At 58.8% G+C, this 24484-nt stretch overlaps 1 protein-coding gene across 14 annotated transcripts in view; it reads right to left on the bottom strand.

Annotated features, from left to right (window-relative positions):
- Positions 1 to 24484, bottom strand: part of PACS2 (phosphofurin acidic cluster sorting protein 2) — a 161262-nt gene that overhangs the window by 83279 nt on the left and 53499 nt on the right. For 10 of the 14 annotated variants that reach the window (XM_029060929.2, XM_039910781.1, XM_039910715.1 and 7 more), the window contains exons 2-3: positions 10522 to 10609; positions 1712 to 1801 (exon numbers count right to left, since the gene is read on the bottom strand). In XM_029060929.2, the coding sequence (XP_028916762.1) occupies positions 1712 to 1801; positions 10522 to 10609 (178 nt within the window). Of the gene's footprint in view, positions 1 to 1711; positions 1802 to 10521; positions 10610 to 15925; positions 16193 to 24484 lie in introns of those variants that run through there. The other 4 variants (XM_039910763.1, XM_039910771.1, XM_029060952.2 and 1 more) reach the window with 2 other exon arrangements.

The raw sequence follows: 24484 nt of genomic DNA, 5'->3' as shown, positions 1-24484 counted from the left end.
CAGCCCGGGAGTTGGTGGAAACCGGCTCTTTCCATCCTTCTCCACTCCGCGGAGGCGCCAGGAACGAACGCTTCAGCGAACAGCTGAAGTCCGAAGAAATAAAGGGCCACGTCTACGGGTCATTCTGGCAATTTTTAAAAATCTCTTCCTTGCCCCGGCTTTCGCGTTCGCGTTCCAGGCTTCAGCTAATGCGCCTAGGCGGATACGTATCTCCGCACGGGACCCCACAGACCGGAATATACTTATTTACTTATGCGCCTTATATTTAGGCATGTGGATATCTATCCTCCCCACCCCCAGACCAGAAATACACATTCTCCTGAATCACCTGAAATTCCCTTGAACTCGCAGCTCCGTATTTTCCTCAGGTGACTGCCCACATTAACTGCGCTTAATTAAAACAGTACATTCTCCTCACCGATCTCGCGCACGTTCGGCCCCAAGTATGTGGAGGACAAAAAAAACAATAATTTCATTCTTCTCGCATGAAGCAAAGCGATGAGAAATGGCGAATGCGGCAAGTATAAAGGGATTCTTAAGACCATGAGTAAAACCCCGCTTTCGGTGTGGGATGTGACAGTTAGACGTCCAATCTGAAGAGAAGCGGCGTGGCTCCGTGGAAAGAGCCCGGGCTTGGGGGGGGGGGGGGGGTCAGAGGTCGTGGGTTCTAATCCCGACTCTGTCGCTCGTCTGCTGTGTGACCGGGGGGGGGGGGGGGGGCAAGCCACTTCGCTTCTCTGGGCCTCAGTTACCTCATCTGTAAAATGGGGGTTAAGACCGTGAGCCTCGTGGGGGGCGACCCGATTACACTGCATCTATCCCAGGGCTCGGAACAGGGCCTGGCACAGAGTGAGCGCTTAACAAATGACGTCGTCATCCGAACTTCCGACGGGCAGCGGAGAGAGCACGTGCTCGGGGGTCAGAGGTCGTGGGTTCTAAACCCGACTCTGTCGCTCGTCTGCTGTGTGACCGCGGGCAGGCCGCCTCGCTCCTCCGTGCCTCAGTTACCTCATCTGTAAAACGGGGATTAAGACCGTGAACCTCGAGCGGGACGACCTGACGACCCTGTATCTACCCCAGGGCTCGGAACAGCGTCTGGCACACGGGAAGCACTTAACGGGCGCCGTCGTTATCACCTCCGAACTCCTGACCGTCAGCGGAAAGAGCCCGGGCTCGGGAGTCAGAAGGCGTGGGTCTGACCCCGGCTCCGGCACTCGTCTGCTGTGTGACTCCGGGCGAGTCACTCCGCTCCTCCGGGCCTCGGTGACCTCGTCCGGAAAACGGGGATGAAGACCGTGAGCCCCGTGCGGGACGACCCGATTACCTCGTAATGACAACAACGCCGGTGTCTGTTAAGCGCCCACTACGTGCCGAGCACCGTTCTAAGCGCTGGGGTAGACACGGGGGAATCGGGTCGCCCCACGTGGGGCGCGCGGTCTTCATCCCCATTTTCCAGATGAGGGAACTGAGGCCCGGGGAAGTGAAGTGACTGGCCCACAGTCAGCCAGCTGACAAGTGGCAGAGCTGGGATTCGAACCCTGGACCTCTGACTCCCGGGCCCGGGCTCCCTCCACCGAGCCACGCCGCTTCTCGCCCCGGTCGGTGCGGCGGCGTTCCGTACACGGTAAGGGCTCGATGAACGTGACAGCGAATGAACAGACGTCGTCGTTACGATCACCACCGTTATTATTGCTATTATCGTCATTATTACCTGTAACGAGAATGTTAGTGCAAGGTCCGTTTCCACTTGTCCACTGGGGGGCAGCACAATCTCATGAGATCTCAGTATTCGTTTGGAGCCCTGAGAAGAGAAAAAGCGCCCGGCGACTGAGAGGCGGCGCCGGGGGAGAAGAGCCCGGCCTCGGGTTCGAATCCCGCCCACCCGCCGGCTGTGCGACGGGGGGGGGGGGGCGAGTCACTTCACTTCTCCGGGCCTCGGTTCCCTCATCTGGAAAACGGGGGTGCAGACCGGGAGCCCCACGGGGGACCACCTCACCCGGTCTCGCCGACCTCCGGCGCTTAGAGCGGCGCTCGGCGCATAGTGGCAGTAACGCCAATAAGGTTGGTATCCGTTAAGCGCTTCCTACGCACCGTTCTAAGCGCTGGGGTCGAGACAGGCCCATCAGGTTGTCCCACGTGAGGCTCACGGTAAGCGCTCAGCCAACGCCATCGTTACGATGACGGTTATTACGTTCGACCTCCCGCTCCCCGAAGAATCCCCCGACCGCCGGAGGGGGACCCCCCCCCAGGCGGCCACTGAACGGTTCCCGCGCGGCATCTGAAGCCGGTAGCTCTGCCTCCGCCGACGATGACGGAGCCGGCCTGATCTGGGGAGATCCGTCTCTACGGAACCTCGTCCGGATCGCCTCTGATAACGTTGGTCTTCGTTACGCGCTTACTACGTGCGGAGCGCCGTTCTAAGCGCCGGGGGAGATACGGCCGTTCTTCCCCTCGACTCTATCTACCGCCACCGTTCTCGTCCGTCCGTCTCCCCCGATCGGACCGAGAGCCCGCCGGACGGCGGGGACCGTCCCTGTCCGACGCCGACCTGTCCGTTCCGAGCGCTTAGGACGGTGCTCTGCACGTAGCGAGCGCTCAACAGAGACTATCGCACGAACGAACGAACGAACACGGGGTCATCAGGTCGTCCCACGTGAGGCTCCCGGTTAATCCCCATCTGACAGACGGGGGAACCGAGGCACGGAGAAGCGAAGCGACTCGCCCACGGCCGACGAGCGGCAGAGCCGGGAGTCGAACCCGTGACCTCCGGCTCCCAAGCCCGGGCTCCTTCCACTGAGCCACGCCGCCCTTCGACCGTGAGCCCGTCGGCGGGCAGGGATTGCCTCTACCTGTTGCCGCCCCGTACCTTCCAAGCGCTCAGGACGGCGCTCTGCACGGGGCGAGCGCTCGACGGGACTCATTCATTCATTCGTCAGTATTTACTGAGCGCTTACTATGTGCAGAGCACTGTACTAGGCGCTGGGAACGGACAGGTCGGTAACAGCTAGAGACGGTCCCTGCCCTCTGACGGGCTCGCGGTCCAATCAGAGTCAAAGAGCCCGGGCTTGGGAGTCGGAGGTCGCGAGTTCGAATCCCGGCCCCGTCACCTGTCAGCCGTGGGACCGTGGGCGAGTCGCTCCGCTTCTCCGTGCCTCGGTTCCCTCATCTGTCAGATGGGGAATCGACTGTGAGCCCCCCCGTGGGACGGCCCGACGACCCTGTATCTCCCTCCCCCGGCGCTCAGAACAGTGCTCGGCACAAAGTAAGCGCTTAACGAATACCGACATCGTTACTGTTATTATCATTAATCGGGGGAGACGGACGGACAAAAACAACAGCAGTACACAGAATCAAGAATGATAGAATGAATCTGGAGACGAGGAAGGTCCCTCCGCGAAACAGACGGATCCGTCAGGGGCCGGAGCGGCGCCTCCAAGGGGAAGCGTGCCGTAGTTGTATCTACCCCCGGGCCGCCGAGGACTCGGCCGGGCGTCGCCGAGGCTCGTGGGCCCGGTTCCGCTCGGGGGGCCGAGGCGCTTCGCCTGGCGGAGGCACCCGGCCGCAGTTACGTCCCGGTCTCCCCTCGCCACGGACGGGCAGCTCCTCGTGGGCGGCGGTGGCGTCCGCCAACCCTCCTGCGCCCAACGCTGGAGGAGCAGCGTGGCCTGGTGGTTGGAGCCCGGGCCCGGGCGTCAGAAGGCCGTGGGTTCTCACCCCGGCTCCGCCACTCGCCCGCCCGGGTGACCTCGGTCGGGCAAGTCGCTTCACTCCCCTGGGCCTCGGTTACCTCGTCCGTAAAACGGGGACCGGGTCGGCGAGCCCCACGTGGGCCGGGGACCGTGTCCAGCCCCACTCGCTCGTAACCGCCCCGGCGCTTAGTCCGGTGCCTGACACGCAGTAGGCACTTAGCTGATACCGCAATTATCGTTATTATCAACTGTCCCGAGCGCCCTTCAAGCGCTCCGCACACAGTAAGCACTCGATGAAGAGGAGGAGCCCGGCCTGGGAGTCGGAAGGACCTGAGTTCTAATCGGGGCTCCGCCGCCTGTCTGCTGTGTGATCTCGGGCAAGTCGCTTCACTTCTCTTTGCCTCAGTTACTTCATCTGTAAAATGGGGATTAAGACCGTGAGCCCCACGTGGGAAATGGACCGTGTCCAACCTGTTTCTACCCTAGCGCCTGGTACGGTGCCTAGCACAAAGGAAGCACTTAACGAGATCTTATGACAACAAAAAATGCCACTCATTCATTCGTTCAATATTTATTGAGCGCCTACTGTGTGCGGAGCACTGTACTAAGCACTTGGAAAGTCCAGTTCGGCAACGAATGGAGACCATCCCTCCCCAACGGGCTCGCAGTCCAGAAGGGGGGAGACGGGCAACAAAACAAAACAAGTGGACGGGTATCGATAGCGTCAATGTAAATAACAGAATCGCAGATATATGTACACATCACGAAGAAAATGAATAGAATGATAGATATGTACATTTCTACACAAGTGCCGTGGGGCCGGGGAGGGGGGTAGAGCAGAGGGAGGGAGTCGGGGCGACGGGGAGGGGAGGAGGAGCGGAGGAAAAGGGGGGGGGGGGGCACAGTCGGGGCAGGCTGACTAATCATCGATCGATCAGATACTGGAGACTCTTTGAGTGGAAGGAGTCTGTTGTTGGGAAGGGACCGTCTCTGTTGCCAAATTGTACTTTCCAAGCGCTCGGTACGGTGGTCTGCACGCAGTAAGTGCTCAATAAATACGACCGAATGAATAAATACGACCGAACGAACGAACGGCCGTGCCTAGACACACATACGCAAGTTGAAGCTGAGCCATAAATCCTCAACCTTGAATCTCCTTTTTTCCAGAGCGCCATCTCTTCACCTCTCTTCCCGCCAGTCACCTCTGCGACCGCATTAATTCATTCCCGTTTATTAAGCGCTTACTGCGTACAGAGCACTATTTACTAAGCACTCGGGAGAGGACAATAGGACGACAGACGGTGACGTTCCCCGCCCACGACGAGCTCGCAGTCTAGAAGGGGAATATTCATGGTATCTGTTAAGTTCTTACTAGGTGCCGGGCACCGTAATAACGATAATAATGTCGGTATTTGTTGAGCGCTCACTGCGTGCGGAGAGAGCACTGTCCTAAGCGCCGGGGTAGATGCAGGGGAACGAGGTTGTCCCTCGTGAGGCTCCCAGTCTTCATCCCCACTTTACAGATGAGGGAAGTGTACTGAGCGCTGGGGCGGATGCGTATTAACTGTTTAGAATTCATTCAGTAAATTAATTCACCTGATTTGGGTCGGGGGGTGGAGCAGCTCAGGGTTGACAACGGGCAACCTTTCCAGGACAATGTTGTGGAGAAAATCTTACCTGGGAAGGAGATTTTTTTTTTTCCCCCTTTAAGAGGTGGCAGAGATTCTGGAAAATGCTCAACGTTGGCACGATTTGGAGATGCGGAAGGGGAAAGATCGGTAACGGGACAACAGGAGACGAAGACATTTGGAGAGGCCCCAGAGGATGTGTCTCCTCGGCTCTCTTTAGACCCACCACGTTACGCCCGGGGTCGACTCAACCTCTCTTCTTCGCCTCACTTTTTTCAAACGGCGTTGGTTCCGTGCTTACAATCTGCCAGGCGCCGGACTCTGGGGCACGTACACGATCGTCGGGTCGGTCCAAGTCTCTAGCCCCATTTTACAGACGAGGGACCTGAGGCCCAGAGGAGTTGAGTGACTCGCCCCAAGTCACGCAGCGGACGAGCGGCAGAGCCGGGATCAGAAGCCGGGTCCTTCCGACTCCCAGGCCCGGGATCCAACCACTGGGCCCCGCTGCTTCTCTTCTCCCAACCCCCTCTGGGCCGTACGCTTATGGGCAGGGAAGGCGACTGTCCGCTGCCTCTGTTGTAGCGTCCTCTCCCACGCGCTTGGTACAGCGCTCTGCGCCTAGTCAGCGCTCAATAAATACCACTGATCGATTGACCGGTCGGGTCCGTAGGGAACCTACGGCGCTGGATTCCCTCTCCAGTCCTAGGCCTCCCTGACCACCCCCCCCCCCCCCCCCCCCCCCCCCCCCCCCAGCCTGTCCCACACTCTCCCAAGTCCCGGGGGAACAAAGATGCCCTCGGGGAAAAGCGATCCAAATGATCGCCACACTGAGTTGGAGCTGAAGAAGCGGCACGGCCTAGGAGTCAGAAGGTCCCGGATTCTAGTCCAGTATTCTCGAATCGGGAGGCAGCGCGGCTCAGTGGAAAGAGCCCGGGTCTCGGGGTCAGGGGTCACGGGTCCGACTCCCGGCTCTGCCCCTCGGCAGCCGTGTGACCGTGGGCGAGTCGCTTCACTTCTCTGGGCCTCAGTGACCTCGAGTGATGACCCGGTATTTGTTAGGCGCTTACTATGTGCCGAGCGGCGTTCTAAGAGCTGGGGGAGGTACGAGGTGAACGGGTTGTCCCACGTGGGGCTCCAAGTTTTGATCCCCGATTTCCAGATGAGGTAACTGAGGCACAGAGAAGTGAAGTGACCCGCCCAAAGCCACACAGCTGACAGGAGGCCGAGTCGGCATCAGAACCCACGACCTCTGACTCCCGAGCCCGGGCTCTTTCCACTAAACCATGCCGCTTCTGTGAGCCCCACGTGGGACAACCTCATTGCCTTGTATCTACCGCAGGGCTTAGAGAAGCGGCGCGGCCCAGCGGAGAGAGCCCGGGCTTGGGAGTCGGAGGCCATGGGTTCGGAATCCCGGCTCTGCCCCTTGGCAGCTGTGGGACCGCGGGCGAGTCGCTTCGCTTCTCCGGGCCTCGGTTCCCTCATCTGGAAAATGGGGATGAAGACCGTGAGCCCCACGCGGGACGACCCGATGGCCCTGGATCTCCCCCAGCGCTTAGAACGGCGCTCTGCACGTAGTCGGCGCTTAACAAATACCGACATTATTATCAGGGATGAATAAAGGGTGAAAACCCAAGCGATAGGGAGACGTAGAAGGGAGTGGGAAAAGAGGAGATGAGGTTTCAGTCGGGGAAGGCCTCAAAAGGAAGACCTCGGAGTAGAAAAATTCAACCGTATCTCCGTCGTATTTATCGAGCGGTTACTGAGTGCAGAGCACTGGACTGAGCACTAAATGCGACGGCAATTCCTTTAGCAAAAAGGCCCAGTGGTGGAATTCCACAGCGCAGCAACCGATTTTTCTACCGCTGACTTGAAAAGGGCGAGTCAATTCCAAAGTGAGCCTGCGTAGCATTAGGTGGGACAAGCAGCCACATTAAACGTCACAGGATGTAATAATAACAATAATAATGATGATGATGATGTCGGTATCTGTTCAGCGCTTACTATGTTCCAAGCACTGCTCTAAGCGCCGGGGCAGATACAAGGTGATCAGGTTGCCTGCCGTGGGGCTTTCAGTCTTCATCCCCATTTTACAGATGAGGGAACTGAGGCCCAGAGAAGTGAAGCGACTTGACCCAAGTCAGACAGCTGACACGTGAGGGAGCCGGGATTAACCATAACGACGTCGGTATCTGTTAAGCGCTCACTATGTGCCGAGCACCGTTCTGAGCGCTGGGGGAGATACGGGGTCACCGGGTCGTCCCGCCTGAGGCTCCCGGTCTCCGTCCCCATTTTACAGACGAGGGAAGCGAGGCACCGACAAGTGAAGCGACTCGCCCACGGGCACACAGCTGACAAGGGGCAGAGCCGGGATTCAAACCCACGACCTCTGGCTCCCGAGCCCGGGCTCTTGCCGCTGAGCCGCGCCGCCTCTCTGAGGTCTTGCCCTCTGCCAGATTTCCATTCGGGGGGAGAAAAAGCCCTTAAGATGACCGGCCGGCACCGTTCCGAGGCCCGCATCGCACGGAGGGGAGGGCCGTTTCGGGAAGGTGGTGGCTCTTTGCGGGCGACAGAGAGGAACGAGGCCGCCGAACACGGCCCATCACTCGCCGGAACCCAAAATAAGGTCGTCCGGGCCACCGGAGAGGATCTGAAATAACACCGGAACTGGGAGCCTTCCGCAATTCCGAAGAGCCCGGGGACTTGGACTTACGCATTCCGTCAAACTCCCACACAGTAATAACGGTGCCTTTTAAGCGTTTAACGTGTTCCGAGCAGTGTTCTAAGCACTGAGGCAGATAAAAACGAGTAGAGCGGGACGGACGCAGTCCCCGTCCCACGTGGGGCTCGCGGTCTTAATCAGAGTCAGAGAGCCGTCCTTCCCCTCGACTCTATCGATCGCCACCGTTCCCGTCCGTCCGTCACGGACCGTGAGCCCGTCGGACGGCGGGGACCGTCTCTATCTGCTGCCGACTCGTTCGCTCCGAGCGCTCGGTCCGGTGCTCTGCACATAGTAAGCGCTCAATAGATACCATGGAATGAACGGATGAATGAATGAATTTCTTAAGCGCTAACTACGCATCGAGGGCCATCTGTGCCGGGGTGGAGCCCGCCGTGGGCAGGGACTGTCTCTATCTGTTGCTGAAGTGTACTTCCCGAGTGCTCAGTACAGTGCCCTGCACACAGAAAGCGCTCAGCTCCCCCTTTCCCTCTGCTCCTCCTCCCCTCCCCATTCCCCCCTCTCCCGCCCTCTGCTCTTCCCCCTCTCCCTCAGCACTGCGCTTATTTGTATATTACGCTGAGAAGCAGTGTGGTTCGGTGGAAAGAGCCCGGGCTTGGGAGTCACGGGTCATGGGTTCGAAACCCGGCTCTGCCACTTGGCAGCCGTGGGACTGCCGCTTCACCTCTCTGGGCCTCGGTGACCTCATCTGTCAAATGGGGATCAACTGTGAGCCCCCCGTGGGACCACCTGATCACCCTGTATCCCCCCCCAGCGTTTAGAACGGTGCTCTGCACGGAGTAAGTGCCTAACAGATACCGACATCATCGTTATCACCCTGTTTATTTTGATAATTAGGTGTGCATCTCTACGATTCCATTTATCTCGATGACGTCGTCTTGTTCTGTTCTGTTTCGCTCCGCCGTCTGTCTCCCCCGTTTAGACGGTGAGCCCTCGACTGGGCGGGGATGGTCTCTATCTTTCGTCCGGTTGGACTTTCCAAGCGCTTAGTACAGCGCTCTGCACACGGTAAGCGCTCAATAGATACTACCGAATGAATGAATACGACCGAATGAATGAACGGAAGTTAATTAAGTCCCTGTCCCGCCTAGGGTCCGTGATCTAAATAAAATAAAAAAGTAAATAAATAAATGATGGACTTGTGAAGCGTTTATGATGTGCTGAGCACTGTTCTCAGCACTGGGGTGATAATACTACTAATAATAATCTTGGTCTCTGTTAAGTGCTTACTATGTGCCAAGCGCTGTTCTAAGCACTGGCGGGGGTTGGGGGGGGGGGGGTGGTGCCCGCGGTACAAGGTGATCAGGTCGTCCCACGTGGGGCTGACGGTCTTAATCCCCATTTTCCAGATGAGGGAACCGAGGCCCAGAGAAGCGAAGCGACCCGCCCGAAGTCACCCGGCGGCCGAGCGGCCGAGCCGGGACTGGAACCCACGACCTCTGCCTCCCAAGCCCGTGCTCCTTCCGCTGAGCCCCGCCGCTTCTCGTCGGGGGGGGGAACATTACAGCTGAGGAAACTCGGGCACGGACCAGATAAGGTGACGCAACTGGTAGAGCCGGGATTAGAACCCGGGTCCTCCGGCCTCCCGGGCCTCAGGCTCCCTCCCCCGGGCCGCGCTGCTTCCTCCGCTCCTTCTACCGCAAATCCCTCCCCCGGCCTGGCCCGGCCCGGCTTCACCGACGTCGACCGTGGCTGGACGGGGATTGTCTGAAAGGGTTTCCAGGACATCCCGCCCGTCCCCAGATCCCGGGAGAGGCACGAGCGAGATACCAACCCGACGGGCCAACTCACGGATGCCGGGACGCTCCTAATTTAGACCCTCCCTCCCGCCCACCGTTCTCCCTCCCTCCGGCTCCAGGGGAGGCTAAAATAATAAAAATGATAATAACGTTGGCATCTGTTAAGCGCTTACTATGTGCAGAGCACGGTTCTGAGCGCCGGGGGAGATACAGGGTCATCGGGTCGCGCCCCCCCCCCCGTGGGGCTCCCGGTCTTCATCCCCATTTTCCAGACGAAGGAACTGAGGCCCAGAGAAGCGAAGTGACTCGCCCACAGTCACGCAGCTGCCGAGGGGCAGGGCGGGGATTCGAACCCATGACCTCTGACTCCCCAGCCCGGGCTCTTTCCACTGAGCGACTACTGTTCCTCGCACCACACCGACACACTCTTGGAGGGGAAGGGCCATCTCTCCCAAGTTGGTATTTGTTAAGCGCTCACCACGTGCCGAGCGCCGTTCTAAGCGCTGGGGGAGATGCAGGGTCAGCGGGTCGCCCCCCGTGAGGCTCACGGTCTTCATCCCCATTTTCCAGATGAGGTCACTGAGGCCCGGAGAAGTGAAGCGACTCGCCCGCAGTCCCACAGCCGCCGAGGGGCAGAGCCGGCATTCGAACCCAGGACCTCTGACTCCCCAGCCCGGGCCTTTCCTACTGAGCCCCGCTGCTTCCCGATCAGAGCGCCGCAAAATTACCTGCATTTTGACCGCGATCACCAGAGAGATAAGCTCTTTATCCAACTCTTTGAAGACCACCAGCTTCTTCAGGGTCAGGCTGCACAACCTGCGGGGGAGAACGGTGCCCATTAATAATAATAACAACAACAACAAATAATGTTGGTATCTGTTAAGCGCCTACTACGTGCCGAGCACCGTTCTAAGCGCCGGGGGAGATACGGGGCGTTCGGGTCGTCCCACGTGAGGCTCACGGTCTTCATCCCCATTTTCCAGATGAGGGAACTGAGGCCCCGAAGGGGAAATCTCGGCCGGTCCCAACCGATGGATGACCGACGTGACCCGTGGGAAGCTCTACGACCTCGATCGATCCACGCTATTTATTAGTAGTGGTAATACCGTTGGTATTTGTTAATATTCAGTAGTACTTATCGAGCGCTTACTACGTGCAGAGCACTGTACCAAGCGCTTGGAATGGACAACTCGGCCACAGATGGGGACCATCCCGACCCACCGATGGGCTCACGGTCTAATCGGGACCGTTAGGCGCTTATTATGCGCAGAGCACCGTTCTAAGCGCCGGGGCGAATTAATCGGGTCGTCCCACGGGAGGCTCACGGTCCTCATCCCCGTTTGACAGATGAGGGAACTGAGGCGCGGAGAAGTGAAGTGACTTGCCCCACAGTCGCCAAGCGGCGGAGCCCGCGTTCGAACCCATGACTTTGGACTCCTAAGTTCCTAAAAAGCAGCAGTCTTTATTCGCCGCTGTTTTCGCCTTCTTTTCCGGCTAAAATGTACGGTGTCGCCGAGTCTCTCTCGGAAGAGAGAAGCGTGACCTCATCTGGCGGCGGGCCCGCTGGCTGTAAGGCGACTAAGCTTCCACCGATCCTTTGGAGGTGGAGCCAGGGGTGAGAAATCGCCCGCCACCCTCCGCTCCGGGAGAGACGGGGGTCAGACGTAAGGGATAACGCGTTCGATTCTACGTTGGGCAACCAACCGGCTATAAATAGCGAGAATCGGATTTAAGGTGGCCCTCGCGGACCCGCAGACCTCCGCTCCCTCCTCCCCGGGCCGACGCCGTAACCGTTCGGCCCAACGAAAATCCTCCACGAGAAAAATCCGAGCTACGAGGTCACAATAGCTCGGATCTCAATGACGTCGGGATTCGTTAAGCGCTCACTACGTGTGGAGCCCCGTTCTAAGCGCTGAGACGGACGCGAGGCGATCAGGTTGTCGCACGCGGAGCTCACGGTCTTCCTCCCCATTTGACAGATGAGGGAACCGAGGCCCAGAGAAGTGAAGTGACTCGCCCACGGTCCCGCAGCTGCCGGGCGGCGGAGCCGGGATTCGGACCCGTGACCTCGGACTCCCAAGCCCGGGCTCTCTCCGCTGAGCCACGCTGATCTGTCCGGTTACTCGGCTCCGCCACGATACGTGCCTTCGCTATGGGTTTCGGTCACACCGTCGCTCGGGAATCAGGGAGCTTCAGTCCGACAGCACCGCTGGGATGTAACAACGACAGTAATGTTGGTATTTATCAGGCGCCTACTATGCGCAGGGCACCGTTCTAAGCGCCGGGGGAGATACGGGGGTCATCGGGTCGTCCCACGTGAGGCTCGCGGTCCTCACCCCCGTTTTCCAGGTGAGGGGACCGAGGCCCAGAGAAGCGAAGCGACTCGCCCCCGGTCACGCAGCCGCCGGGTGGCAGAGCCGGGATCCGAACCCATGGCCTCCGACTCCCAAGCCCGGGCTCTGGCCACTGAGCCACGCGGCTTCCCTAAGCGCCTCCCGTTAAGCGCTTACTGCGTGCCAGGCACCGTGCCGAGCGCCGAGGTGGCTACGGACAGTTTGGGTCGGCCACAGTCCCCGTCCTACACGGGGCTCCCAGTCTCCACCCCGTTTTCCAGACGAGGTCGCTGAGGCCCGCAGAGGTGAAGTGGCCCGCCCAAGGCCACGCGGCGGACCCGTGTTCTAGCCACTACGCCGCGCTCCCCTTCCCCCCCCCCCCTTTATAATAATACCGATCGTGGCATTCTCAAAGCACCTACTACGTGCCACCCACCGTACTAAGCGCCGGGGCGCGTACGAGATCATCGGGTCCCACGTGGGGCTTAGGGTGTAAGCAGCCGAGAGGACGGGGACCGAATCTCATTTCACGGAGGAGAGGAGCGAAGGGACTCGTCCGAGGCCACGCGGCAGGTCAGCGGCGGAGCCGGGATCGGAACCCAGGACCTCCGACTCCCAGGCCACGCCGTTTTATCCTTAGACGGCTAGCCCGCAGAGACTAGTAACCAACACCACCGTCATTAGTATTACGATACCGATAATAACAGTACGATACTAATATCTCCCCTCCGCTCGGCCAAGCCCCCCGTTCCTCCCTTCCCCTCCGCTCTTCCCCCTTCCCCTCCCCTCGGCACTGTGCTCACTTACATAGATTTCTACTCCCCCATCTCTTTCGTTAATTAGGCGTCCCTCCCCTCGATTCTATTCATCGCGAGAATGTCGTCCCGCTCTCCTCCGTCCGTCTCCCCCGGTTAGACCGCGAGCCCGTCGACGGGCAGGGACGGTCTCCATCTGTTGCCGCGCCGTCCGCTCGTTCCCAGCGCGTAGTCCACTGCTCCGCCCACAGTAAGCGAGGCGACTTGCCCCGGGTCTCCCGGCAGGCGGGCGGCGGGGCCGGGATTAGAACCCGGGCCCTTCCGACGCCCGGGCCGGGGCTCTGGCCGCTAGAGGAGCGGCGTGGCTCGGCGGGAGGAGCCCGGGCTCGGGAGTCAGAGGTCACGGGTGCGAATCCCGGCTGCCACCTGGCCACCGCGGGACTGCGGGCGAGTCACGTCGCTTCCCTGTGCCTCGGTCGCCCCATCCGGAAGATGGGGACGAAGACCGAGAGCCTCAGGTGGGACGACCCGACGACCCTGCATCCGCCCCGGCGCCTAGAACGGTGCTCTGCGCACAGTAAGCGCTTAAAACCGACACTGTCATCATCACGACGCACCCGGGAGAGTACGACGGTATAGCAGACGCATCCCCTTCCCACGGCGGGCTTAGAGTCTAGAGGTGGGTGGTATATAGGGGTATCTTCCCAACCCTGCTTAGAAGCTCTCAGGGCTTTTGGAAATTTGGGATGTGGGAGTCTAGGAGTCGGGGTCCCCAGAGCCCCGTGGGTCGAAACGCTGTCCGGGCCCTGCCCCTGGAAATCTGGAATGACATCCCCAGCGCTTAGTACAGTGCCCTGCGCGTAGTAAGCGCTCAATAAATACTACCGAATGAATCCGGCGCTCACGGACCGCCCGACCGAACTACCTCCGGACGTCCCCTCTGGCGGCGGACGACGACGAGGTCTCCGGGGAAGAACCGTAAACTAAAGACGCGGTCCCACGGCGTTTATTCAACCTCCAGGGTACAGGGGTACGCGCTCGGAATCGTGGAACTGAGACCCGCGGCCCCCGCAGACGGCAACCTCATCAACGTCGCGGGCGAAGGCGCTCGGCGCACCCGGCGGCCTCGGGGCTTCGCGCTTCCGCCCCTAGAAGCCGCACGGCAAACTGGCCAGAGGAGAGACGGTGCCAAATAACCGGAAAATCTGAATTTCAGAACGGGCGCGGATACGCACACGCACGTCTCAACTCTTCGCCGCAGGCTCACGGGCGCTCGGTCGGCTCGCTCCCTCCCGTTCACCTCGCCGATCTCCCGCTACGACCCCGCTCAGACCGTGAGCCCGTCGATGGGCGGGGACGGTCTCGACCTGTTGCCCAACCGTCCATTCCAAGCGCTCAGTCCGGCGCTCTGCACGGAGTGAGCGCTCGACAGATGCTACCGAATGAACGAACAACCCACCCCGCACACTCCGCTCCTCCAAAGCCAACCTGCTCCCTGGCCCTCGACCTCATCTCTCTCGCCGCCGACGCCGGGCCCGCAGCCTCCCTCGGACCCGGAACTCCCTCCTCCTTCGAACCCGACTGTCCGCCGCCCTCCCCGCCTTCAAAATCCTCCCAAAATAAATAAAGGCACTCGTTAAGCGCTTACTATGTGCCAAGCGCTAGTTCTAAGCGCCGGGGGGGGGGGGGTGGGGGGGGGGGGTTCGAGGTGATCAGGTTGCCCCGCTTGGGGCTCACAGTCTTCGTCCCCACTTGACAGTTGAGGGAACCGAGGCCCAGAGAAGCCAAGTGCCTCGCCCAAGGTCACACAGCTGACGAGCGGCCGAGCCGGGACTGGAACCCACGACCTCCGACTCCCCAGGCCGGGCTCCTCCCACTAAGCCACGCCGCTTCTCCTAAAATCACGTCTCCTACTAGGAGCCTTCCCCGACTAAGTCATTTATTTCCCCCGTCCACCCCTCCTGCCCGCCTCCACTACGAACTCGGCCGCGCACCCCTCAAGCGCCCTGAATACTCACCCCGCCTTCACGGTACTTGGGCAAACATTCTTCCGTTCTAATTCCCCTCTCCCAAATCTATTCTCGTTTCCGTCTCCCTCTGTAGACCGCAAGCTCGTCGTGGGCGGGGATCAGGCCCGCTAACTCCACTGTCCCGTACTCCGTGAGAAGCAGCGTGGCCCAGTGGGTAGAGCCCGGGCCCGGGAGTCGGGAGGACCCGGGTTCCAATCCCGGCTCTGCCGCTTGGCCCCTCTCTGACCCGGGGCCGGTCATTTCACTTCTCTGCGCCTCAGTTCCCTCATCTGTAAAACGGGGAATGAGACTGTGCGCCCCACGTTGTGTGACTGTGGGCAAGTCACTTCACTTCTCTGGGCCTCAGTTCCCTCATCTGGAAAATGGGGATGAAGACTGTGAGCCTCACGTGGGACAGCCCGATCACCCCGCACCCCCGCCAGCGCTTAGAACAGTGCTCTGCACGCAGCGAGCGCTTAACAGACACCAACATTATTATGAGCCCCAGGGACCGTGTCCAACCTGATTTGCTCGTATCCACCCCGGGGCTCAGTACAGCGCCTGGCAAGGACCACAGTTATTAGAGAAGCAGCGCGGCTCGGTGGAAAGAGCCCGGGCCCGGAGTCGGGGGTCACGGGTTCTGATCCCGGCTCCGCCGCCTGTCAGCCGTGTGACTTTGGCCAACTCACTTCGCTTCTCGGCGCCTCAGTTGGCACGTCCGCAAAATGGGGGTGAAGACCGTGAGCCTCACGGGGGACGACGCGATCGCCCCGTATCCACCCCGGCGCTTAGACCGGTGCTTGGCACCTAGTAAGCGCTCAACAGATACCAACATTATCATTATTTCCCAAACGGTGCAGTGTTCTGGGGACAGTAAGCGCTCGATAAAAATCACCGAGGGATATACGAAACGTTCCGAGCGTTTAGTCCGGTGCCCGGCACATAGTAAGCGCTCAGTAAATACTAACGAACGAATGAATAGATGGACTTACATATGTATATATTATACACAGAAAAATCTCCAAAGAAATCCACCTTAAAGCTGGACAGCGCTGAGCGTTCAGGTCACACGAGGGAGGCGGATCTCTTTCTAAGCTTCCGGGTGTTACTCGATACGGGACCATTACGCAGTTCAGCCGCTTAACTGCACGGCTCCGCAGCTGGCCTTCGCTTCTCCGCTTTGGAACCTCCCACGACGCGATTCTATCTACTCGTGTCGGCGCGGCCGGTCAGGCCGACGGGCGACCGGCCTTTCCCGCCACGTCGCCCGCCTTCAGCGATCGGCGCCGACTTCATTTTCTGTCGACTGAAACGAACGATAACCGGCCGCAAACGGTATTCGACTCCTCCTCCCGGTTCCGCCACGTTTCCCCCGACCTCCCGGGCTAATAATAATAATTGTGGCACTTAAGGGCCTACCGTGGGCCAAGCACTGTTCTACCCGCTGGGGCGGGGGCGACTGATTCTATTTATTCTTGATTCTATTTATTTGTCATTGTTTTAACGAGATGTTCTTCCCCTCGATTCTATTTATCGCCATCGTCCTCGGCCGTCTCCCCCGATCAGACCGTGAGCCCGTCAGAGGGCGGGGACCGTCTCTATCTGTAACCGATCCGTCCGTTCCGAGCGCTTAGTCCAGTGCCCCGCACGTGGTAAGCGCTCGATAAATACTATTGAATGAATGAATGACAAGTTCAGCAGGTTGGACACGCTCCCCGTCCCACCTGGGGCTCACCCTTCGAATCCCCGTTTTACGGACGAGGGAACGGAGGCCCAGAGAAGTGAAGTGACTTGCTCGAGGTCGCCCGGCCAACAAGTGGCGGGATTAGAACCCAGGTCCTTCCGACACCCAGGCCCGCGCTCCGACCCCTAAACCACGCTGCTTCCCTACACTACCCGATTTCCTAAGATGACTGTGCGACACCGTTGACGGAGTCTTTCCCCTCATCACCATCTCCAAGTGACCCCCGGTTCTCGCACTGCAAATGAGTCTAAAAATGACGGGCGGATCCAGGTTTTGTAAATTCGTCATCTGGAACACTTGAACTGGGTGGCTTCTGACGGTCTAGTCCTGATTTTTCTAATTTTTTCTTCACATAGCTCGTCTTCTAAATATACACCGGTAAGCTTCTTCCTCTCTGGAATCTTGATTTTATTAAACTTAACTTCTTCCTAGGAGAATACAGGGCCTAGCATCATGTAGCACTTTCCCATAAAATACTACAGAATGCTACGCTTTCTCTCGCATTAGGGCCATTCAGCATTTTTTAATGGTATCTGCTACGCGCTTACTGTGTACCAGGCACTGTTCTAAGCGCCGGAGAAACACAATGATGACGGTATTTAAGCGCTTACTATGTGCCTTAGGCACTGTTCTCAGCGCTGGGGGAGATGCGAGGGGATCATTTCCCAGATGAGGGCCTCGAGGCGCAGAGAAGGAGAGCGGCTTGCCCGAAAGCCTACGGGTGGCAGGGCGGGGATTCGGACCCATGACCTCTGACTCTCAGGCCCGTGCTCTTTCCACCGAGCCAGGCTGCTTCCGGTGGATCCATCCGGCACGGTTCTTGAGCGCTCGCTCTGGGCAGAGCCCCGTACTAGGGGAGTTCAATAGGGCGGAGTCGGCGGGCACGTCTTCCACCCACAACGAGCCCGCGGCGCGGCGGGGACGGACATTCACGCAGCGATAAAATCGGGATACGGACAGAAGTGCCGTGGGGCGGAGGGCGGGGAGAGTAAAGGGGGTAAATCCAACCAAGCGCAAGGGCTATTTATTCTATTCATTGCTACTGTTTCGGTCCGTCTGCCCCGATTAGACCGTAAGCCCGTCAGCGGGCAGGGACCGTCTCTATCCGTTGCCGACTTGTCCGTTCCAAGCGCTCAGTACGGCGCCCTGCACATAGTGAGCGCTCAATAGATACTACTGAATGAACGAACCAATGCCAGCTCCTTGTGGGTAGTAATCACAGTAATAATAACGTTGGTATCTGTTAAGCGCCTACTACGTGCCGAGCGCTGTTCTAAGCGCCGGGGTAGACACAGGGGAATCGGGTCGTCCCACTTGGGGCTCCCGGTTTTAACCCCCACTTGACAGATGAGGTCACTGAGGCACCGAGAAGCGAAGTGACTTGCCCAAAGTCCCGCAGCTGACAGGTGGCCGAGCCGGGATTCGAACCCGTGACCTCTGACTCCGAAGCCCGGGCCCTTTCCACTGAGCCACGCCGCTTCTCTGGGTCCCGGCTCACTCCGTTCCGCACGCGGTAGATGCTGAAAATCACCGCTGCTCGGTCGATTTGTTCGGTCTCCCCTCTTCCACTCTCTAGGCTCACGTTTCCGTCGTTCACTTAGCCGGATGGGCGCGGGAACCCCGTCCCGACTCTTAGGTTTTATAAAGTCGGCCCTCACGCCGTCCGCACCGACGCTCTGGCTCCCCAGTCTGCTCCCCTGCGTCCCACCGTGCGGGGGACGGAGAACGACGGAGGCTCCCAGAGGCCAGGGGGGAACGTGTATCTTGCCCCGCTTTCCATTCCGGGAACTCAAGGAGAGTCCTCCTGCCGAAAATGAGGACCGGAGGGGCGGCCGGCCCGGCCTGACTCACTTATGAAGCGAGCGTCATTTAGGAGGCACTTCATGCAGTCAGGGATACCGAATGGCAAAACGGGGAACAACCGGAGGCGGGGAACCGCTCAGTTTCAACGAGACCGGTTCGAATCTTCGGGGGCTTAAAAATCACCGTTCGGTCGGCCGGCTCGGCCCCTTTAGTGATTACGGCACTCGTTGAGGGCTCACTACGCGCCAGGCGCTGTTCTGAGCGCCGGGGTAGGTCGAGCTGAGCGGGTCGGACGTGGGGCTCACGCCCTTGATCCCCGCTTTACGGAGGAGGGAACTGAGGCACGAGGAAGCGAAGCGACTCGCCCGAGGTCACCCGGCAGACACCTGGCGGCGCCGGGATTAGAGCCCGGGGCCTACTGACACCCGGGCCACTCTGCTTCCCGAAGATGCTCTTCAGTGGTTGGAAGAGAAGGACTCCAAACCATAAACTACTATTAGAGGCGAAAGCTCGCTACGATGGGTTTATCGACTCGTTTGATTTAACGACTCACTCTGTAACCCAACCTTCGGACCGTGAGCCCGTCGTCGGGCGGGGACTGTCTCGACCTGTTGCCGAACTGTACATTCCAAGCGCTCAGCCCGGTGCTCTGCACGCGGTGAGCGCTCAATAAAGACGACCGAATGAACGTCGGGGTTTTCGGAAATCGCCGCTTGAAAGAGCCCTCGTTCTAGCCACGGATAAACCCGGTCACATTTTTAAATTACAACCGTCTCCTCCGGCTAGAACGGTATTCGTTCTCCGGGCCGTACTTGTCATTCGTAAGAATGATCAACGCTGCGGTATCTGTTCGGCGCTTTCTATGTGCTAGGCAGCGTACCAAGCGCTGGGGTGGATAGAAGATCGTCAGGGCGGGCGAGTCCCTGTCCCGCACAGGACTCACCACCTACGGGAATTCAGGGATTCCCCTGAATTTTTCTACTCTGGACACCCACGAGCTACCGGACCGGATCCTACCTAGACTCCGCTAACATTCGGAGCCCGTCCTGAACAAAGGAGATGATAATGTTGGTATTCGCTAAGCGCTTACTATGTGCAGAGCACCGTTCTGAGCGCTGGGGTAGATACGGGGTGATCGGGTCGTCCCACGTGAGGCTCACGGTGAATCCCCATTTTACAGATGAGGTAACTGAGGCACAGAGAAGCGGAGCGACTCGCCCGCGGTCACACAGCTGACAGGTGGCAGAGCCGGGAGTCGAACTCACGACCTCCGACTCCGAAGCCCAGGCCCTCTTCCACCGAGCCGCGCCGCACCGGAGCACGCAGCAGCGTGGCCGAGTGGATAGGCCCTGGGTTCTAATTCCAGCTCCGCCGCCCGGTCTGCTGTGGGACCTTGGGCCGGTCAATTCCCTTCTCCGTGCCTCAGTTCCCTCATCGGTAAAATGGGGATTAAGGCTGGGAGCCCCGTGTGGGACACGGACCGTGTCCAACCCGACTGGCTTCTAACTACCCCAGCGCTTAGAACAGTACCTGGCACATAGTAAGCACTTAAATACCATTAAAAAAAAAAAAGGGGGTAGCCACTAGGTCTGCTGTGGGACCTTGGGCCGCTCATTTCCCTTCTCCGTGCCTCAGTTCCCTCATCTGTAAAATGGGGATTAAGGCTGGGAGCCCCGTGTGGGACACGGACCGTGTCCAACCCGAATGGCTTCTATCTACCCCAGAGTTTAGAACAGTACCTGGCACATAGTAAGCACTTAAATACCATTTAAAAAAAAAAAGGGCAGCCACCGGTCTGCTGTGGGACCTTGGGCCGGTCAATTCCCTTCTCCGTGCCTCAGTTCCCTCATCGGTAAAATGGGGATTAAGGCTGGGAGCCCCGTGTGGGACACGGACCGTGTCCAACCCGACTGGCTTCTAACTACCCCAGCGCTTAGAACAGTACCTGGCACATAGTAAGCACTTAAATACCATTAAAAAAAAAAAAGGGGGTAGCCACTAGGTCTGCTGTGGGACCTTGGGCCGCTCATTTCCCTTCTCCGTGCCTCAGTTCCCTCATCTGTAAAATGGGGATTAAGGCTGGGAGCCCCGTGTGGGACACGGACCGTGTCCAACCCGAATGGCTTCTATCTACCCCAGAGTTTAGAACAGTACCTGGCACATAGTAAGCACTTAAATACCATTTAAAAAAAAAAAAGGGCAGCCACCGGTCTGCTGTGGGACCTTGGGCCGGTCATTTCCCTTCTCCGTGCCTCAGTTCCCTCATCGGTAAAATGGGGATTAAGGCTGGGAGCCCCGTGTGGGACACGGACCGTGTCCAACCCGAATGGCTTCTATCTACCCCAGAGTTTAGAACAGTACCTGGCACATAGTAAGCACTTAAATAGCGTTTGGTTGTTTTTTTTTTTTAAAAAAAAAAGTAGCCACCGGTCAGCTGTGTGATCTTGGGCAAGTCCCTGAGCCTCAGTTCCCTCATCTGCAAAGTGGGGAAAGTGGGGATCAAGACTGTGAGCCCGAGAGACGGGGACTGTGTCCAACGATCACCCCGCATCCATCCCGGCGCTTAGAACGGTGCCTGACATATAATCATTACGGTATCTGTTCAGCGCTTACTGCGTATCAGGCACCCTTCTAAGCGCTGGGGTAGAGACGAGGCAATCGGGCGGTCCCCCGCGGGGCTCACGGTCCGTGCCTCAGTTCCCTCATCTGTAAATGGGGATGAAGACCGGGAGCCTCACGTGGGACGACCCGATGACCCCGCATCTCCCCCAGCGCTTAGAACGGTGCTCTGCACAGAGTAAGCGCTTAACGGATACCGACATCATCGTTATTATTGATCCCCATTTTACGGATGAGGTCCCTGGGGCCCGGAGAAGTGAAGTGGCTCGTCCGAGGTCACAGGGCAGACGGTGAGCGCTTGACAAGTAGCACCCTCATCAGCAGCGTAAGACTTCTTCATTCACGTTCCGGTGGATTCGGGACGGATTTCTCCAAAGCCCTCCTCGGCCTCGGCGCCCCAGCCCCCGCACCTTCGCCCCATGAATCCTTTCCCACCCGGGCCACGATAAGGGCAGTTCCAAATGGAGGCCAGAGAGCTGGCTCAGCAGGAAAAGTTATCCAAATCGTGTTCTGCCAGGCAATCCCCCTTTTAATGAGACGCTCCTCCGATCAATAAGTCGAGCTTTTCGCATTCCTCCCACTCCAATTTCCTTCGGCGTTTTCCTCGCGCATTGACCCTCAGGGGACTCGCGATGGGGATCCTGCTCCCGATCGATCGATCGCCGGTATTTACTGAGCGCTCGCTGCGGGCAGGGGGCTGCGCTAAGTGCTCGGGAGGGTGACGACGACGCTAACTGTGGAAACCGTTCAGCAATTACTCTGTGCCAGGCACCGAGGGGGGTGGATCCAAGCAGATCAGGTCGGACCCGGCGCCCGTCTCGAGACCGCGAGCCCGTCACCGGGCGGGGATGGTCTCTATCCGTTGCCGAATTGTACATTCCAAGCGCTTAGTCCAGTGCCCCGCACACGGAGGAGCAGTGGAAAGAGCCCGGGCTCGGGAGTCGGAGGTCACGGGTTCCCATCCCGGCCCCGCCGCCTGTCTGCGTGACTGTAGGCAAGTCCCTTCACTTCTCTGTGTCTCGGTTCCCTCATCTGTAAAATGGGGACGAAGGCCGGGAGCCTCACGTGGGACGACCCGATGGCCTCGTGTCTCCGCCAGCGCTTAGAACGGTGCTCTGCACAGAGTAAGCGCTTAACAGATACCAACATTACTATCATAGTGAGTGCTCAAGAGAGACTATCGAATGCACGAATGAACGAACGTGGAGCTGACAGCCTCAGTCCCCATTTTGCAGATGAGGGGACCGAGGCCCAGAAAACGAGGGGACTGGGCCAAGGTCACGCAGCAGACAAGTGGCGGGGCCGGGATCAGAACCCATGGCCTTCTGACTCCCAGGCCCGGGCTCTTTCCATTTAAATAATAACAATAATGGTATCTGTGAAGCGCTTACTAGGTGCAGAGCACCGTTCTAAGCGCTGGGGTAGACACAGGGTCATCGGGTTGTCCCACGGGAGACTCACGGTCTTCATCCCCATTTTGCAGATGAGGTCACTGAGGCCCAGAGAAGCGAAGCGACTCGCCCACAGTCACGCAGCTGACGAGTGGCAGAGCCGGGACTCGAACCACACCGGCACTTTTAGGAGCAAACGTTCCCTCTTATCACACACTATGCGCCAGCCACTCTACTACCTGCCGGGGTAGATACAAGGTAATCGGGTTGGACCGAGTCCCCGTCCCACACTGGGCTCACGGTCTTAATCCCCATTTTACGGATGAGGGGACTGAGGCACCGAGAAGTGACTCGCCGAGGCCGAGAGTGGAGCCCGAATTAGAATCCAGGTCCTTCTGACTCCCAGGCCCGGGCTCTATCCCCTGGACCACACTGCTTCTCAGGGTGGCTCAGTGGAAGGAGCCCGGGCTTGGGAGTCCGAGGTCACGGGTCCGAATCCCGGCTCTGCCACTTGGCAGCTGTGGGACCGTGGGCGGGTCACTTCTCTTCTCCGGGCCCCAGTTCCCGCATCTGAAAAATGGGGATTAACTGGGAGCCTCACGTGGGACAACCCGATGACGCTGGATCTCCCCCAGCGCTTAGAGCAGTGCTCTGCACATAGTAAGCGCTTAACAAATGCCAACATTATTATTATTATTATTATTACCGTGTGCAGGGCACTGTGCTAAGCGCTCGGGAGAGTACGACACGATACGATTGACACGTTCCCCGTCCACGGTGAGTTTACGGTCGGTCTAGGGCGGGAGGCAGACACGAATCTAGAGAAACTGCGGACACGGGCAGCGACGGACTGAATGAACCGAGCGCCGAGGACGGGAGGACGTGACTCCGCGTAAAACGTTCAGATCCTGTTTCCCCACTCGACAACCCCCAGTGGTTGCCCACCCAGCATCGCGTGGCCCAAGGGCAAGAGCCCGGGCTTGGGAGTCAGAGGTCGTGGGTTCTAATCCCGGCTCCGCCGCTTGTCAGCTGCGCGACCGTGGGCGGGTCGCTTCGCTTCTCTGGGCCCCAGTGACCTCATCTGGAAAATGGGAAGACTGTGAGCCTCACGTGGGACAACCTGATGACGACCCGTATCTCCCCCGGCGCTTAGAACGGTGCTCGGCACATAGTAAGCCCTTAAGAAATCCCAACATTATTCTGCATCAACCCCAGCGTTTAGAACGGCGCCTGGCACGTAGCAAGCGCTTAGATGCCAACGTCATCATCAAGAAATACCACGATTACAGCTATTATTCCGGGGACCGCATTCAAGGCCCCGAAGCGGTGAACGCTTCCTGGGCAGGGACCACGTCTACCGATCGACTACGGTGTAGTCTCCCCAGCGCTCAGCAAGGCGCCCCGCACAGCGTCGGGCGCTCGATAAATCCCATCGATCGCTGAGCGAGGAGGCGATGGGGGAGGAGGAAGTTGTTGTGCGCCGTTCAAAACCCGAAGGACGTCGCTTCTGCTAAAATCCACAGAACGTGCTCGGTCGAGAGACGAACAGAGACGGAAGGACACAAACTAGGCTATTATCTCTACTGACAGCGAGAAGGACAAAGGAGCTCTTCGGTCGGTCGCCCAAAGCGCTATCGTGCCACGCTCAGGGAAGGAAAAGGTATCCGAACCAACCACTGTGTTTTGTAAAAACGTCCGGAATAGGACAACGAGGAGGAGACTCTCCTAAAGATGCATCGTTTAGAGGCTCCGGCCACGACCGGTGTAATCGCGGCGCTGCTCTAGAAGGCCTTTTTACAGTTCAGGAAGACAATAGTCTTTTTTCAGAAAAAAACTTCACGTCAGGATCCATCTGCTATCTACTGGTACAAAGAGACACGTCACACAATCGACAACGGGCCCTGTTCATGACTGGGCAGAAAGGACGAAGGAACGTTCGAGGGAAACGGCCGCGATGTAAAAAATCTCCTTCATCGTCGGCTCGGTCGGTTCTCCTCCCGTTCCCGTTAGGGCTCTACCCGGCTTTACTCGACCGTT

This window comes from Ornithorhynchus anatinus, chromosome 1 (assembly GCF_004115215.2).
Source record: "Ornithorhynchus anatinus isolate Pmale09 chromosome 1, mOrnAna1.pri.v4, whole genome shotgun sequence".
NCBI lineage: Eukaryota > Metazoa > Chordata > Mammalia > Monotremata > Ornithorhynchidae > Ornithorhynchus > Ornithorhynchus anatinus.
Note: the sequence above shows the minus strand (reverse complement) of the source record. Positions and strands in the feature narration are given on the sequence as shown.